The sequence below is a fragment of the Labeo rohita genome, chromosome 18 (genome assembly GCF_022985175.1).
Source record: "Labeo rohita strain BAU-BD-2019 chromosome 18, IGBB_LRoh.1.0, whole genome shotgun sequence".
In the NCBI taxonomy this organism is placed as follows: Eukaryota; Metazoa; Chordata; class Actinopteri; order Cypriniformes; family Cyprinidae; genus Labeo; species Labeo rohita.
The window spans coordinates 5,614,256-5,633,452 of NC_066886.1; the positions used below are offsets into that span (position 1 = coordinate 5,614,256).

The 19,197-nt window shown below is 32.1% G+C and overlaps 1 protein-coding gene across 1 annotated transcript in view; it reads right to left on the bottom strand.

The window, feature by feature from the left end:
• Window positions 1–18,397, bottom strand: part of frmd4a (FERM domain containing 4A) — an 80,715-nt gene extending 62,318 nt beyond the window's left edge. The window contains 1 exon segment of the mRNA XM_051135203.1: window positions 17,817–18,397. Within this exon segment, the coding sequence (XP_050991160.1) occupies window positions 17,817–17,957 (141 nt within the window). The 5' untranslated portion in view covers window positions 17,958–18,397.
• Between the last annotated feature and the right edge of the window lie 800 nt (window positions 18,398–19,197).

Here is a 19,197-nt window from a genome sequence, read left to right on the forward strand (position 1 = left end):
ATGATTAAGTGACGGCCTTTGTTCAAAAACAGTTATTCATTTAGAAACAATTTTTTTCTTGAGTGATTCAATTAATTATTCACTCACTCAAACGATTAATTTAAACAAAAACAATGATTTATTCAAAATGATTGTTTTTATAAGTCATTCAAATAATTCATCACTCAACCGATTCTTTCAAACATGCTAATTCATTTAGAAACACATCAAATGACCATCTGAATAAGTGATTCAATGAATCATTCACTCACTCAATTTGTTCAAAAATGCTGATTCATTCAGAAAACAATCAAATGATTGCCTTTATAAGTGATTCAAATAATTCATCACTCAACCGATTCTTTCAAACATGCTAATTAATTCAGAAACAAATCAAGTGACCATCCGAATAAGTGAATTAATGAATCATTCACTCACCCAGTTTGCTAAAAAAATGCTGTTTCTTTCAGAATCAAATCAAGTGACATCTGAATAAGTGATTCAATGAATCATTCACTCACCCAATTTGTTAAAAATGCTAATTCATTCAGAAACACTGATTTACTCAGAAAACAATCAAATGATAGTATTTACAATTGATTCAAACAATTCATCACTCAACTGATTCTTTTAAACATGCTAATTCATTCAGAAACAAATCAAGTGACCATCTGAATAAGTGAATTAATAAATCATTCACTCACCCAGTTTGTTAAAAAAATGCAGATTCATTCAGAAACACTGATTTATTCAGAGAACAATTAAATTATTGTCTTTATAAGTTATTCAAATAATTCATCATTCAACCAATACTTTTAGAATTAAATCAAGTGACATCTAAATAAGTGATTCAATTAATCATTCACTCAAATAATTTGGTCATAAATGCTGATTCGTTCAGAAACACAGATTTATTCAGAAAACCATCCAATGATTGTCTTTACAATTTACATAATTAATCACTTAACTGATTCTTTCAAACATGCTAATTTATTCAGAAACTAATCAAGTAACCATCTGACCTAGTGATACAATGAATCATTCACTCACTCAATTTGTTCAAAAATGCACATCAAGTGATGGTCATTAAGTGATTCAATGAACCATTCATTCAGTTGATTCATTAAAACTGATTTAAACATTGCCTTTTTGTCATATTAATTGCATCATATTATTTAAGTTTCTTGGAATACATTATCACCCTGCAAGACCATTTAAGTGAACTGTAAGAAAGCTAAAATGAGAAGAAATGGTGAAAAACAACATAAGGTATAGGCTAGAGTTATAATTTATAATGCAGTACTTAGCCGAGCCAAAAAAAAAAACCCTCTGTGTTCAATGAAACAAAAGCTTTTAGAAAAGTGTGCTATACTTGTCACCAGTCATAAAGGACAAAAAAGTGTGCGAGTGTGTGCGTAACATGAACAGATTGCTGACTCAGGAACTGTGTGAATCAATAAATGAGATCTCCTCTCCTCTCACATGACTATGTGTGTCTTTCATTGTGTGCATGTCAGCAGAATCTATGATCTCTGAGAGCGTGAAAGTATGTGTGTGTGAACCAGGACATAAAACTCAGTGAGTATATGAGTTAGTAGAGCAGCAGAAACAATCTCTCACACACATCACAAAACAGAGAGAGCTTACAGCATCACTTGGAGTCTATTCCTCCTCCAGTCTCTTACACACTCTGACCACAGACCACATCAACTGCTCCTACCATATACGGCCACTCTGTATGCTCATCTTCACATGCCGTGTATGTTTGTGTGTGTTTAATAAAGGGCTCTCTGGGGAATAATGATCCATTGAAGAGGAAAGCTTATCTAGGAGAGGTCTTAAAGGAATAGTTCACTTTAAAAATGAAACTTGTGTATCATTTCACCCTCATGTGGCATTCAAACTTCCATATTATCAGTTACAGATGCTTTTAAAGTCTAAGTCATGGGCAAAAACACCATATGAAGTACAGCGGAGTGGGAGATTTATGGTAAATAATCTGTGAATTTAGTCTGTTCTTCATATAATTCCACTTTGTATGAAGTGCAGATTACTTTTAGGCTACTTTCGTAGTGCTTTTTATTTGTTTTTGCAGCCTGATTGAAATGAGGGTGAGTAAACAATGACATAATTTAAAATTTGGGTGAACTACTCCTTGAAACATAATTGAAAAAATGTTCTCTCTATTTCCATCAGTCACTTTAGTGAGTCGTTGAGCTGTTTTCTCATGCTGTGTTTTAGAGGAATGCTTTCATGCTGCACCGTTGGCTATTTCTGTATGAGAGAACATCTTTAGTCGGTCAAGCATTTTTGGGATTCTGCAGAAACTAGAGCAATTTGGAGTTTGTTGATAAAAGAGCGAGTGAAGGAGCATTCTGGGCCACACACACACATCTGCAGTTTATTAAACTGAAATAGATCTGTGTATGGACTTCAGGTGTTCCTGGGTATAATGGACCCCCCAAGATAAACACACACACACACACACACACACACTATGCTCTAAATTGACAAATGTTTTTATTCCATTGAGAATTGCTCCTTTCCAACACCTGAGTCAATTTCAAAAATAAAAACGTTATGCTGCTTTTTACCTCAGTTTGACAATATACCTGTTAGCAATGACAATTACAAATGCTTTTATTATTGCAAATGAGAGATTTTTAAAAATATATATATATTCTTAAAAAATCTTGTGGATGTACTAGAATTAAAATGATGGACAATTTGACAGTTACTTTCAAGTTATAGCCAATAACTGATAGATGGCTGAGAAATATCTATATATATATATATATATAAAATATTTTTTTATCTAAATAAATAAAAGATAAATTACAAACATACAAGTTAATTTAGGCATCATAACATTATAATGTACCAGTGTTGTTATTGTTTCAATACTAAAATTACTAAAATTAAAACTGAAAAAAGCTAAATAGAAACAAAAAACACATAAAATGATTAAAACTCCAAAAATGAAAACTAATATGAGATTTAAAAAATAAATAACAACTAACTAGATAACTAGTTAAGTTTCTATACTAAAATCCCTCAAAACTAAAATAAAAAGCTAAATAGAAATTGTAAAAAAATTACAAAAAGCACATAAAATGGTTAAAACTCAAAAAACTTTAAACTAATTGAAATAAAACTAAATAATAATTAAAATTTTAATATGGCATACTGAAATTAAAAATGAAATAAAAAGCAAAAATTACAAAAAGCACATAAAACATCCATTTAGAAAAGTACACAAAATGATTAAAACTCAAAAAAATTAAAACTAACTGAAATAAAGCTGATAACAATTCAAATACAATTGAGATTAAAAATAAATAACAACTAACTAGATAACTAGTTAAGTTTCTATACTAAAATTACTCAAAATAAAACATGAAATAAAAAGCTAAATAGAAAAATTACAAAAAGCACATAAAATGATTAAAACTCAAAAAATTAAAACTAAAAGCAAAAATGAAAGCTAATTTTAAATATGAAAAAGCATATGAAAGCATATAAGCAATACTAAATTAACTCCATAATTATTTTAAGATAAGTTAAAGATGACATTTACCACTGTTATTTTTTTTTTTCAGATGATAGCAAACATGGCCTAAATGTTAAAATATCCTAAATCTAAAAATAAAAAAAAAATCCAAAATGCTACCAATATGTTGTATTTTCTAGTTCTATGCTTACATGCTTTCATTTCAGTTATGCACTAGTATACACTAGTTATGCAATGGAGATAATATGTGACAAAAAACAACTCCCTCAACAAAAGCGTTATCAGTTCAGCAGTGAATTTCTCACACACACAGTCACAAGTACATCATTGTGTCACTGTCATAGTACACTAAGTGGACAGTTTCCACATATCTCTTTCTCTCCTACTGTCCCTCACTCATTTATATTTAAACAAGTGTAAATCAATCACTTTGACCGGGCTGCTGCATAAATGCCCATCTCGACGCTTTGTGAGAACTGAGCCCTGATTGGCTTAATCTCTTATTGGCTTTGTTGTACAGGCACTGCAGACATGATGAACTTCATGACCCATCACACAGTCTAACCAATATACAGAATATCAAACGGAAAGAGAGGAAATGAGCGGGACAGCTGCCCTTGACTACCCGTCATATCACATATCAAACAGGAAGAAGCAACACACTCTCACACACAATTACAGTCAATCTAAAACGCTGTTTGCAGCCCAATTTGTAATCTGTCAGCAATCAAACTGATAAATAAAAGCGGTAACTACATACAGTAGCAGAGTGGAAGTTTTTTTTTAAACAAATTAATGCTTTTATTCAGCAAGGATGCATTAAATTGATCAAAAGTGACAGTAAAGACGTATAATAATGTAAAAGATTTCTATTTCAGATAAATGCCGTTCTTTTGAATGTTATATTTATCAAAGAGTTCTGAAATTAACACAATTACACAAAAATATTAAGCAGCACAACTGTTTTTAACAGTGATAATAAAAAAGAAATGTTGAAGACTGGACAGTACAGAAATAAATTACATTTTAAAATATATTAAAATAGAAAGCATTTACTTTAAATAGTAATAATATTTCACAATATTACAGTTTTTACTGTATTTTGATCAAATAAATACAGCCTTGGTGAGCATAAGAGACTCTAAAATATAAATAAAAATGTATACATATAATTCAAAATTTAAATTAATGAATATAAATATAAAGTAGCATATCTGCCAACACTGAAGCCAAATCTTTTCAAATCACATTACGTGAACAGACATGGACAAATGGTATATATATATATATATATATATATACACACACACACACACACACATATAGTCTACTTGAAAAACGTAATACACACACATATCATTTAAATATAAGATTAAAAAAATAAATTACTAATTAAATCACAAGTTTCAATACTAAAAATACTCAAATTAAAACTGAAATAAAAAAATAAATAGAAATAAAAAAGAAAAAGAAAAAAAATGATTAAAAAAAGTAACTAATTGAAATAAAGCTAAAATGATAATATAAATATGAGAATAAAAAATAAAAAACAACTAACTAGATAACTAGATAAGTATCAATATTAAAAATTTTTAAAATAAAAAGCAAAATAGAAATTTTAAAAAAATTACAAAAAGCACATAAAATGATTAAAATGTAAAAAATTTAAACTAATTTAAAAAATAAAGCTGAAATAATAATTCAAATACAATTTAAATATTAAAAAGAGATTAAAAAATAAAAACAGCCAACTAGATAATTAGATAAGTTTCAACATTAAATGACAATTAAAGCTGAAATAAAAAGCTTAATAGAAATAGAAAAAACAAAACAAAAATAATTCTACATTTAAATTAATAAATATAAAGTAGCATATCTGCCAACGCTGTAGCCAATTTTTTTTTTATTTTTTAGTAGACATTACATATATATATATATATATATATATATATATATATATTTGTCTTCTAGAAAGGTGCAAAGAAAGAACAGAAACAGCAAGATTTAGATTGTGTGTTTCTTATCAGGTCTAGCTATGCAAATTAGCCTTGGGTATCCTGCCAAAATGTCTGGCTGTTTAAACACACACACACACCCCCCTTTTCAATCCTTGTTTACAATTCAAATACTAATATATCAGCATTTCATCCTCCTCTTGACGCGCTGATGTCACCATTAGTCACATGTATCACCATAGTAACAGAATGTGGCTCCAGGTGCATTTATCTCTCAATTCCTAACTGGCACTAAATCAAATCTCATCTCAGCACACCTGTCATGTCTAGAGAGCCTTCCTGGAAGCTGCGTAAGTCAGATCTGGAATTCCTCAGAGCCAACAGATCTGCTTTAGACTATATGTATCGTAGATTATAAATACTGCTGTTTCAAAACATAACCATAACCAAAATGCAGTGTGCAGAATGTATATTGTGCACAGCATGCAAGTTTTCTCTCTGCAATCCCCTGATAGTCTACTATATCTGCCAAAAATGCAGTATAGAACTAGATCACACTAAAGTATCCCTCAATGCAACACGCTTAACTTGATCTTACATTTTAAGCATGAAAAATTAACATAACTGTGATTTTGAACATCTTGCTCTTGTCATATAATCACATTCTCATAATATGAGATCATGTGACAATATAATGTAGCAAATGGAATATGTCATTCTTTCATATTCTGCATAGAACAATACACTGTATACTATAAACACTATTTATACTGATGTCATTCACCAGTAACGTCATTACTGATTTATTTATTACGTTAGTGATGTGAATTATTGACAGGCAGATAAAGTGTCTTCAGTTTAGGCTTGAGCAGGGTGAGAGTGTGTTTGCATGAAATATTAAAACAGCCTAATGATGTGCTGAATCAGGTCATAGGTCACAGAGGATGATGTGGGAGATTCTGACTGTAATTAGGCCAATTTTCTGGAATATACTGGTTTTCATCTCTGAATATGGCAGCTCGTCAAGGCTCGTGGCAGAGGTCAGCTAAAGTCTTCATAATTTCAACAGAAAGTTCATTAAGAATCTCTTTCCCTGTCACCCAGCAAAAAGACAAGACTATTCTAGGGGTCAAAGGTCAGCTGTGTGATCTAATATCTCTCTTTTAAAATGTATCATGGCTTCACAAATATATTAAGCACTGGAGTTTAACAAAATAACATAATTAGAAATATTTCTTGCTTGTCAAATAAACATATTAGAATGATTTCTGAAGGACCATGTGACACTGAAAACTGGAGTAATGATGCTAAAAAATCAGCTTTGACATGACAGAAATGACATTTAAAAATATACTAAAATAGAAAACAGTTATTTTAAATTGCCATAATATTTCACAATATTGCTGTTTTTGCTATATTTATGATCAAATAAATGCAGCTTTGGTGAGCATTTTTTTAAATTCCTTTTTCATTTCATTTCTTAAATAAGAATCCACATTATTTATGATTAAGAAGCTCAAAAATTATGATGCCATTCAGAGGTATTTATAGAGCTATATTTCTGAAAGCCATTAGTGATATGAAATACATACCAGGCAATTTAAAATGCAGCTTATTAATTAATTTTAACAATTTAATTCATGCTAAAATTAAGAGCCTCATTTTACGTTCTGTTCACATATTATCAATATGCTGTTAAATGGCATATAGATTTTTATACACATCAACTTCATGCCGAAGAGAATACGCAATCATATTGCATAAAACATAAAACATCAGCCATCTCATACTCTCATATCCTTGTCCAACCCTGCAAATCTAAGGATTCCCTCATCTCAGTATGTGTGTGACCCGGCCTTATGGGTAATACACACTAATCACATGCATTTGACTGTAATCCTGCTAGATTACACACACACAGGGAAATCCCACGATTAGAGAACTGCTGGATTGAGCCTAAAGTAATCTGTGTCACTTCACTAAGTCAGTAAGGCATGACTGCATTACAGTAAGAAGGAGGAGGCTATTTCTATTAATCAATATTTATGCTATACCGCTATTATACGACTCATGAAATCTGACTATTTGTGGACAAATGGCAATCTTGGATTAAACTCCCTTTCAATGTCAGCTACTTCTGACACTATATATTCCAGTATGTGTGATAGCAAAGAATATTCACACGTCGGATCTAATATATTTTTAAATAAAAAATAAATCTTTCCATTTAAAACACTTGAGCAACTGCATAGCAACACCTTGGAAACCATCATTACAAGCTTATACAAGCAGCAGTTTTTGCACCATCTGGCATCCCTCCACCTCCCTATCTCCACCTCTATTTCTATTATTCTCCCTCTATGTCGTACTTTAATGTGCGAGATGAACTTGGAGCTCAAGCATCTCAGCAACCAATCAAAACACCATTTCAACTGCATAGCAATACCATAGCAACCAATCAGAACACATTATCAACTGCATACCAACCAATCAATACACCTTATCAACTTTATAGCAATACTCTGGCAACCATTAAAACATTGTATCAACAGCACAGAAACATCCTAGCAATCAATCAAAACATCATGTAAACTGCGTAACAACAGCATACCAACAAGTTAAAACACATTATCAAAGCAATGCATAGCAACACCCTGGACACCAATCCAAAACACATTATTAACTGCATAGCCATGCCCTGGTAACCACTACAAACATTGTATCAACTACATAGCAACTAATCAAAACACCATTTCAGCTGGATAGCAACGCCATAGCAACCACTCAAAACACATCATCAACTGCATAGCAATGCTCTGGCAACCACTAAAAACACTGAATCAAATGCATAGCAAAATCCTAGGAACCAATCAAAACACCATTTCAACTGCATAGCAACATGCCATAGAAACCAATCAAAACACATTATCAATTGCACAGCAACCAATCAAAACACCATTTCAAATGCACAGTAATGTTACAGCAACCACTCGAAAAGCATTATTAACTGCTTAGCAACATCCTAGCAACCAATCAAAACACCATTTCAACTGCATAGCAACGCCACAGCAACCAATCAAAACACGTTATCAGCTTCATAGCAATGCTCTGGCAACCACTAAAAACACTGTATCAAGTGCATAGCAACATCCTAGCAACCAATCAAAACATCATATAAACTGCATGGCAACACCATAGCAAACAATCAAAATACATTAATCAAGACACTGCATAGCAACAGCCTGGCAGCCACTATACAAACACTGTATCAACTGCATAGCAACACCCTAGCAACCAATCAAAACATCATATAAACTGCATGGCAACACCATAGCAACCAATCAAAACACATTAATCAAGACACTGCATAGCAACAGTCTGGCAACCACTATACAAACACTGTATCAACTGCATAGCAACACCCTACCAACCAATCAAAACACCATTTCAACTGCATAGCAATGGCACAGCAACCAATCAAAACACATCAGCAACTGCACAGTATCAAATCAAAACACCACTTCAAATGCACAGCAATGTCTCAGCAACCACTCAAAATGCATTAACAACTGCATGGCAACATCCTAGCAACCAAATAAAAACACCAATTCAACTGCATAGCAACGCCATAGCAACAAATGAAAATACATTATCAGGGCACTGCATAGCAACACCCTGGCAACCACACAAAATGCATTATCAACTGCATGGCAACATCCTAGCAACCAATCAAAATACCTTATTAACTGCATAGCAACACACTGGCAACCAATCAGAACCTTTTAGTAACTGCATAATAACAGCATTAGACATCCGCAACCAAATTCAAAGGTCTCAAAATAAACTCTTGCGCATTTCTTACACATTCTTTCAAGACCTAATGATCTGAGTAACTTTATAACTCCTACTGTACGTCAACAAGTGTCTCGTTTGAGACCTTTTTATTTCTCCTAATGATTTATAGAGATTTTAAGCTGATTCTTTAAATGAAACATAATTGAGAATTCCTCTAAATCTCCTGAGGCGTTAAAGAACAATAAACTTCCCCTCTGGGAAACCTGTTCGACTTGCATATTCATTTCATCACCTTCTTTCAGTTAGATCCATTTTCAGCATCTGCCTTGCCTATTTGCATATCTGAATCATAACAAACAGTTAAACGTTTCTCGCGGCTGCACGCTCCCACACGCTCGCAAATAGCATCTGCAGCAAAACGTCAGAAATTCTAAGGCACTCAATCACACAATCACCCCGTCAGCAGCTCCGACACACACATAAACACACTCTGATCAGCATGATAACACCACTTCCAAACGAAGGCCTAATATCACCAGCGAGGAATGTGCAAAGAGATTAACACACATTATGTTCTGGGAAAATACCATTGTGAATAAATACAGCTGTGGCCTATCAGCGTGTGTGTTTGCTTGCGTCTGATGTGATGTTTAGAGCATTCCAGTTTGGAATGAAACAAGGCTGAACAGCACCAGAAGACTCTTAAATCTTCCCTCTCTGATATCACAGTAAGACAGGAAGGATCCCGGAGCAACACGGCCCATTTACCTGCTCCGCAGCTGGGAAACAAACTGACGGATTGTGGACCGAAGGGGGAAACGGACCGAGGAGAATAGATGTGTGTCCGCCAGACCTGAGCTCTCTACAGAGTTTGAAGTGGAAGAGTCCATTCATCAGCAGCTGCAGGGGTGGCACTGTGCCATCAAACAGGAAAAAATGGTATTTCCCTCAAATTCAGGCTATGTCGGTTAAAAAGAGGGAGGAAAACACTGCAGGAAAGACTGCTGAACACGGTTACACACACACACACTGAGACCCGATCTAAGAAAAAGGAAATTCCTGCGTGGACCCTTCCCATGGTTTTCAGCACAACATCCCTTACAAAGAAGCAACACGCTGTGGCTCCCATCAGTGCTGTTATTGTTAACTAAAACTAGTTAACTGGAATAAAGCTGAAATAGAATTAAATATAAATATTAAAAAAAATAAATAAATTAGAAATGTTGCTTTGGCAACTAACTGAAATAAGTTTAATTACTAAAATTACTAAAATGGAAATAAAAATAAAGTTAAATAGAAAAAATATTAAATATAAAAAATACTGAAAATACAAAAGCACATACAACATAAAAAATAGAAATTTTGCTTTGGCGACTACTGAAATGAGTTTAAATACTAAAATGACTAAAAGTAAAACTGAAATAAAAATAAATTAAAGCTAAATAGAAATATAAAAAATACTAAAAAAGACTAAAGTGCATTAAAAAAAAAAAAACAAAACAACTAAATTAGAAATGTTGCTTTGGCAACTAATGAAATAAGTTCAAGTACTAAAATTACTAAAACTAAAACTGAAATTAAAATAAATTAAGCTAAACAGAAATATAAAAAATACTAAAACAGAAAAAAAAAAAAAAGCTAAATTAGAAATGTTGTTTTAGCAACTACTGAAATATGTTTAAGTACTAAAATGACTAACTAAAACTGAAATAAAAATAAATTACAGTTATATAGAAATATAAAAATATCAAAAACAGACAAAAGGACATAACAAAACATAAAAAAAAATAAGTTAAATGTTAACTTAATAAATGTTTTGGCAACTACTGAAATAAGTTCTAAATTTACTAAATCTAAAACTGAAATAAAAATAAATTAAAGCAAAATAGAAACATAAAGAATACTAAAAACACATAAAACATAAAAAAGGGAAAAACAATTATGAAAGTTGCTTTGGCAACCACTGACATAATATAAAAAAATATGAAAAAAAGACAAAAGCACAAAACATAAAAAGGAACTAAAGTAGTTTAAGCACTAAAAACAAACAAACAAAAAATAAAGATAAATAGAAATGTAATAAAACTACTAAAAATTAAACTAAAATTTAATATTTAAATAACATTGGCTCCCACAGTACAATGCATACACTGTTTATAATGGTATAAAATTATTACTGCATTCATATGCAATGCAATTCACGTGGTACTTAATACCTAATGGCATGAGATGGTAATACTGTGGTAGTTTTTCACCATGGTAGTAAAAATGTACCCTTGTGTTTATATGGTGCTGCAAGGTACTTCAAAAACACCATGGTATCACCATGGTACATGACCAAAAATCCGATTGGGGTCAAAACACTTAACTGATTAACAATGGCCTGCTAACTTCCTACAACACCCTAACATCATGTCAACTAGTTCTGCACAACTGTGACCACAATGTATTCAGAAATCGCAAACAACTGGTTAGTAAGTGAATTTCTGTTAGTAAAATTAGATTAACTTAATTCTTTCACCATCTACTGAAAATAAGTAGACCAGTTACTATATGCTAAACACTAAACAACCTCAGGATCTCACTCACATTCACTGGTTCTCTCACACACCCTCTGAGAGACACACAATTAGCAGCTTAAATGGAACAAAAGCAGCTCTATGGCTGTGTATTAAGACGCAAGGATAATGCCTTCACTGAGCCTGACGGACTGTGCTGGGCTTTAAAAAGAAGAGAGAGAGAGAGAGACGGAGAGGGGGACTTGTTTTTCTGGTCAGTAGAATGAAAGGAAAAGGGGAAAGGGGGGTGCAGGGTCTCCCAAGGAAATACCTGCTGGATCAAACACTGCAAGGAAAGTGTATGCGTGTTTCTATAGATGTGGAAAGAATGCATTAGGAAGCCCGTCCTCGTCTCCTGAATTTGCCACAATGTATGTTCATCATACTTACTAGTTATGCTAAAGACATTACCGTCATGCTGTATGTGCGAATGTGATTTTATAGACAATAACAGAATGAATTACACTGAAAACACCCTCTGGCCAAACTCAAAGGTCATTTTGGATGGTCTATGTGAGATTAGCTCATAGGTTAAACAGGGGTGTTGTTTCTTTTTGTAATCTTGAGATTCAAGTGGTCATTTCTGTGATTGGTCTTAAAATAAGGAGGGTCAAAAGTCACTTGGGTTTTCATCTTTTCATATTAATATAAAAACACTAGGGCTGTCAAATGATTAAAGATACTAAAAAAGCACATAAAACAAAAAAACTAAATTAGAAATGTTGCTTTGGCAACCACTGAAATAAGTTTAAGTACTAAAATTACTGAAACTAAATAAAAATAAGTTCAGGTTAAATAGAAATATAAAAAATTCTAAAAATGACTAAAGCACATAAAACAAAAACAAAAAAAATAGAAATGTTGCTTTGGATTACTAAGTTGAATTACTACATTTACTAAAACTAAAACTGAAATAAAAATAAATGAAAGTTACATAGAAATTAGGGATGCACGATATTATCGGACTGATATCGGAATCGGCCGATAATGACTTCAAATGTAAATATCGGCATCGGCCCGATATGAAAAATTATGCCGATATGTTTTGCCGATAAGATGAATATGTTAACTCACATGTGCTAAGGGTGTGCTAGGGATTAGATCACATCAGCAGTGTGGCTCATTCTTGAAGCAAAGTTTTGACTGAATGAGGAGTAGATTCACTGTTTTGTATCGCTGCATTTAAACTGAGAATACACATACAGAATGATGCATAGCAATAGCACGTGCAGTGGCAGCAGCGGCTATAGGAGAAAGCGCGCCGTTGTTCCATTTGGGATAATTTACTGTTGCCTGTTTCATATCCAGTCACTAGATCCCTAAATGCACATTTTAAATGGTTTTATGGTGCTCTTTGTTGTATTTTGAAACCCAATGGCTGTGTTTGCACATGACATGATCTGCATTTAAAATAAAAAGTAATTACGGCACGCGGTCAGTGAATTCTCTTTCTTCGGCGGCGCAACGGCAAAACACACTGTTGCTCATATGAAACATTTTTCGTGAATATGACACAAGTGAGGTACAAAGCATTCTTTATAAGTTAAATAATTGGTTAGCAGGCAAATGTTAGTAGCGACCATACTTTTGGATTCATGCAGTTCGAGCCAATACATTTAAAGCCATAAGCGGCTGTGTGTCCTGTTTTCCCGGTTGGTCACGAATTGCCACAAACTTAATAATATTTATAGTTTCTTTTCACAAATCATCACCGTCTCACCCTTTAATTTCGCAGGTTTGTTTTCTTGTCATTTACTTTTAATCCATGTTGTCGGATCATTTATGCGGGTAAACTGCGTGTGGGAAATAAAAGATTTCGTGGCAATAAATTAAGAATTCGTTAATACGACTTTTTAATTCGTTCCCTTATTTTACAAATTAATAAATTAATAAAACGTAGGAACGAATTAACAAGTTGTAGGAAATAATTATGTTCGTGTCCCGCAGCCCTGTCAGAGCGCAGTGCACCGTATAAAATAATTAGAAATTATAATTAAACATGACTTAGTGACTACATTTCTATTACTTTCTTTCCATGTTGAATGCCTTTGTATTGCAGGGCTCTAGAATGATCAAAACTGTCACTTTTTTTTTTTTTTTTTTAAATGTGCAAGTTAAAATTTGACGTGGTCGCACTGCTCCATACAGCGCGGGTTACAGAGTTACAAAGCCGTGGCATATTCAGGATTTCACTGATCACGCAAAGAGTAGTTTTCGTTGTGAGCGCTTCGGGTGTAGAGCCTGGTTTGTATTTGTAGTGTCAGCACGAGCCAGGTGGTGACGGCAAAAAGGACGCGACTATTCTGGAAACGATGGCGGACGGAGGATTTGGTTTTCGAGTAGGGTAAAAGACCGCTTGTTAAACCAGAGAAGGTAAACATGTTGGTATTCTTGTGCAAAAAAAAAAAAAAGTGTACTGTTTTGCCAGTTGGTCACGAATTGCCACATAACTTAATATTTTTATTTTCCCAAATCCTCACCGTCTCACCCTTTAATTTCTTAGGTTTATTTTCTTGTCATTCACTTTTAATCCATGTTTTCGTATCTCTTACTGTGATAAATTGCGGGTGGGAAATAAAATATTTCGTGGGAATAAATTAACAATTCATTAATACTACATATTAATTCGTTCCCTCATTTTACAAATTAATAAATTAATAAATCATAGGCACGAATTAAGAAATTGTAGCAATGAATTATGTCCTGTTCATGTCCCGCAAAGCACCCTCACAGTCACCCAGTTTAGTTCTACTTTTCTGTTTTCGTTTTGAAATGTTGTATTCAGATTGCGAATTCGAAAGTGAAAGCATCCGAAGTTCGGCTTACAACATAGCAAAAGTTAAAACTTAATTTACAAAATTCAGATCATAAATAATGCTAGTCTACTGATGAAAAAGAAGGGATTGAATGTAAACCACTCATTACTATTTATTTAATCCTAACGAATAAGTTATTGTTAAAAACTAACTTTCCAAATAAAATGATATATATCGGTATCGGTATCGGCCAAAATGAGATGAAAAAATATCGGCATATCGGATATCGGCAAAAATCCAATATCGTGCATCTCTAATAGAAATATAAAAATACTAAAAAAAATAAAATAAAAAAGCATGTACTTTTAGAGAAAATTGCAGACTTTTTAAGTATATTTCAATGAAATATGAAATTTAAAATAAAAATAATATACAATTATATATGACATATAGAAGTCTTTAGTGGACAAAATATTCTTTTAAATTACATATAATTGTCACAAAATGTTGTAATGTAAAAATAATTTAATCATTTGCAATGTCCAAAACAGCATGAAAAACAAAATAAATAAATACAAATATTTTAATAATCGTGATTAATCGCATACAAAATAAAAGGTTGAGTTTGCCTAATATATGTGTGTACTGTGTAATTATTTAAGTGTATATAAATACAAAAACATTAATGTATATATTTAAGAAATATTTACAAGTATATGTATTTATTATAATTTTTATATAAAAATATTTTGTACATAATATATTTCTCTTAAATATATACATTAATTTGTGTGTATTTATATGCATAATGATTACACACAGTACACACATTAAAACTCAAACTTTTATTTTGTATGCGATTAATCACAATTAATCGTTTGAGAGCCCTAAATTAATTATTATTGCTATTTTTATTAATTATTTATACCATTATACAGTACAATGACACTTTGATACATGTGCTAAATATTGCACAATTATTTTGAATGTTTTGAGCTACTTTAGAATGCCTTACTTTTGTGTATTTAAAAAAATATTTAAAATTAAATTTTACCATTAGATGCAAAAGTTTTAAAGTTTGCTATATATTACTCATATATAATGGCATTTACATTATACTCCAAAATACTTGGAGTATTTACATTTACATTATACTCCAGAATACAATGTTTATAAAATAACATGGTAATACCATGGTAATACAAATCATGCTGTGAGAAATGTCCGTCTGCTTTATTCATTTTTGTAGGCTCTGTTTCTATAGCAGCAGCCTGTCATACATCAGCCTTGGACAAGACAAACACTTTTGCTGTCATTTATTCAGGTATGTCACAGCGAGATGGAAACTCTGAGATTCGGTCGGCTCTGTTCTGTTCACACAGTAGGAAGGTAGAAGAGACACAACCTGAATACTGATCTCTTTCTTTCTCTCTCTCACATACGGATAGATGGAAGCATCGACTCCTGTGGAGAGCTGTTTTCATGACCGTGAGACAGTGTGTGACTCAAGCCCTTAGAAACCACCATAGCAACGCTAATACGCTTTATAGCTCACAACACAACCTGATTATGGCATGAATTCAAACAGGACGACAAAACAACCACTAGAGTTTGACATTTTCTGAGTTAATGTGAGTGGCACCTGTCCATGCAAAACTCACCGTCGTGAGTTTTGACCCAAATCAGGTGAGTCTTTGTGATATTCTGGTCACTACATACGGCTGAAGTCTCTCTTTTTACCCATTTTATTGTTCACAAGGTGAAATTTTAAGTCAGATTTAAGGTATTATTCATGCCTGTACAAACAAATGAATTCCATGTGAAAGTACTTAGGATTAGGGGTTTATTCAAAACACTAACCCGAAGTATAAGTTATAGTGATACGAGCAACAAAATACGTAAATAAATAAATACATTTTATTTAAAAAAAAGATACAGGATAGAAATTAATAATTATTTTATATATTTTAAAATGTAAACAAATATGAATGAACTAAAATCATATATTATAAATATTTAAATTATAACTACATATATATTATTAAATAGTAAAATATATAGGTCTTCAATATGAATGTATTTAAAAAATTAAATTACATCACATGTAAGGTATTAAATTAGTTTTAGTGATATGAGCAATAAAATACTATGGACATAAATAAATACATACATAAATAAATATTATTTACAAAAATAGATCTAGAATAGAAGTTAATGGTTATTTTAAATATTTCAAAATTGAAACTAAAATTAATTAACTGAACTAATACATATTTCAATTATATATAAATATATATTACTGAATACTAAAAATGTATAGTTATTCAATATAAATGTGTTTAAAAATTAAATTAAGTCAAATGTAAGGTATCATTAATTTAGTTATAGTGATGTGAGCAATTAAATATCACATAAATAAATAAATGCATTTAAATAAATTTAAAATAAAATTTTAAAAATGTAAACTAAAATGAATTAACTGAAATAATATATTATAAATATTTAAATTATATGTAAATATATACTATTGAATATGGAAAATATATAGGTATTCAATAAAAATGTATTTGAATATATATATATATATATATATATATATATATATATATATAAAATTAAAATATGACCTATATATTTATATATATATATATATATATATCTTCAAAAAAAATTCAGAATGAAAAATTAACATTTCTTTTTTATTTAAACAATATAATGTATTTATTTTTATTAATTTTATTATTTTTTTATTTTATATTTATGTATGTATGTACTGCATATATTAATAGGTTTTGCCCATTTGTCAGTAATTTTTTTTAACTCATTTAAAACACAATAAAATTGAACACGCTCCCTTATTCTTTTAAATATTTTAATATGTACAGAATAAGCATGAATTTTTACATAAATATTGTGTTATACTGAATGACAATGTAACATTATTTCAACCAAATTTTGACATTTTATTCCCCAAAAACTTATTTGAAACCTTAAAAGTAGACATTTTACTTACATTTAATGTGCTTTCTATGAACATAAAATCACTTTTGTACATTCCTTTTAATGTGAACATCTTAACGTCTTTGACTCACATGTATGTGTGTGTATTTATAGATACATATCAATATATGCAATACATACACATATTATGTAAACACAAACTTTTATTTAGGATGCGATTAATCGCAATTAATCAATTTCAGAACACTAATTTATACAGAAAGACACTTCCATATGTCAAAATGACCAAGCCTGTTCATACCTGGTAGACGGCGCGGACCAGGACGTCAGGAGCTCTGATATGAGTGTGCCTCAATCTTCTGAGGGCGGCCGAGGTCACATCCCACAATGCACTGTGCCTCACACACATACTCTCCCCCAGACTCATAAGCATCGCCTCCATGACTGACAAACGCACAGGTACACAGGTGTGTGTTCAAATAATCCCCTCTCAGCACAGGTGTGTGTGGGAGAAAACGTCCCCAGGTAATGTCGCGTTCTCCTCTTTCATTTTCTCATCCCTTCTTCCTTTAATCCTCAGAAATGCCCCATGGGAGACTGAGATTGTGGCTTCTGTGTGACTCAGATCTCGTCTTCGAAATGAACTCGGTCTCACTGGCCTCGCTCCCTCCACTGAAGGACAAATTCCCAGAATAACAGCTCTTGGTTCGCCCAACACAAACATTCCCACAAATAGAGCACTTATTGGTCCCTCTCTCTCTTTCTCCTCTGTCGTTCTCTCGCTCCTTCTCTCTCCCTCTCCCCTACTTGTTTGTTTGTTTTAAAGCAACAGTCTCAGAGCAGAGCATCGAGGGGTTTTAAGCTCGCATGATGCTCTGAGACGCCCATCTAGGGCAGAGTGAAGGACAGTTGTCCCTCCCCGCAGGACGGATCCCGCTCGGGTTCATCGGCCGTGGGCGACTGAAGGGATACCTGATATGTGTGTCTCAGCTTTCCCAGTGTGGCAGGGCAGCAGACAGCACTACTCATGGGAGCTGAAAACCCATTTTTCCATAAACAGTTGGGATGACGTCCAGATTCCAGAGTTTTGGAGTTGGACATGCCCTTTGTGTCGATGTTCTCAAGGCACCCAGTCCAGATCCAGTCCCTAAACGACAGACTAACTGACAAACGTTTACCTGCCAAACCCCTCCTACACCACAAAACAGAACTATTTAGGGGTTTGTTCAGCTCACTATCCCTAACTACAAGCAATAGTAATACTGCAAAAAAATTACACACACATATATATATAATTATTAGACTAAAATATTTTTTATATTTTTTGACATACAAAAATGTTATTTTAAATTAAATTAACATTTCATTAAATTCATTTAACTAATAATAACTAATATATTTATTTCTCTATTATTTAAAAAAAAATACATCTTAATTCAAATAAATCCAATTTATTAACACCTCATGCACTGTTCCAAATTATTCAAATCACTAGCCTTAAAATATGAGCAATAGTATTAGTGATATAAATAATAAAGTATTTTGAATAAATAAACATTTTCTTAAAAGTACATATTTTTTAGGTTAATAAATTAATGAATATTTATTTCTCTATTTATAAAAATACATAAATCTTAATTAAATTAAATCCATTAATTAACACATCATGCATTGTTAATTAA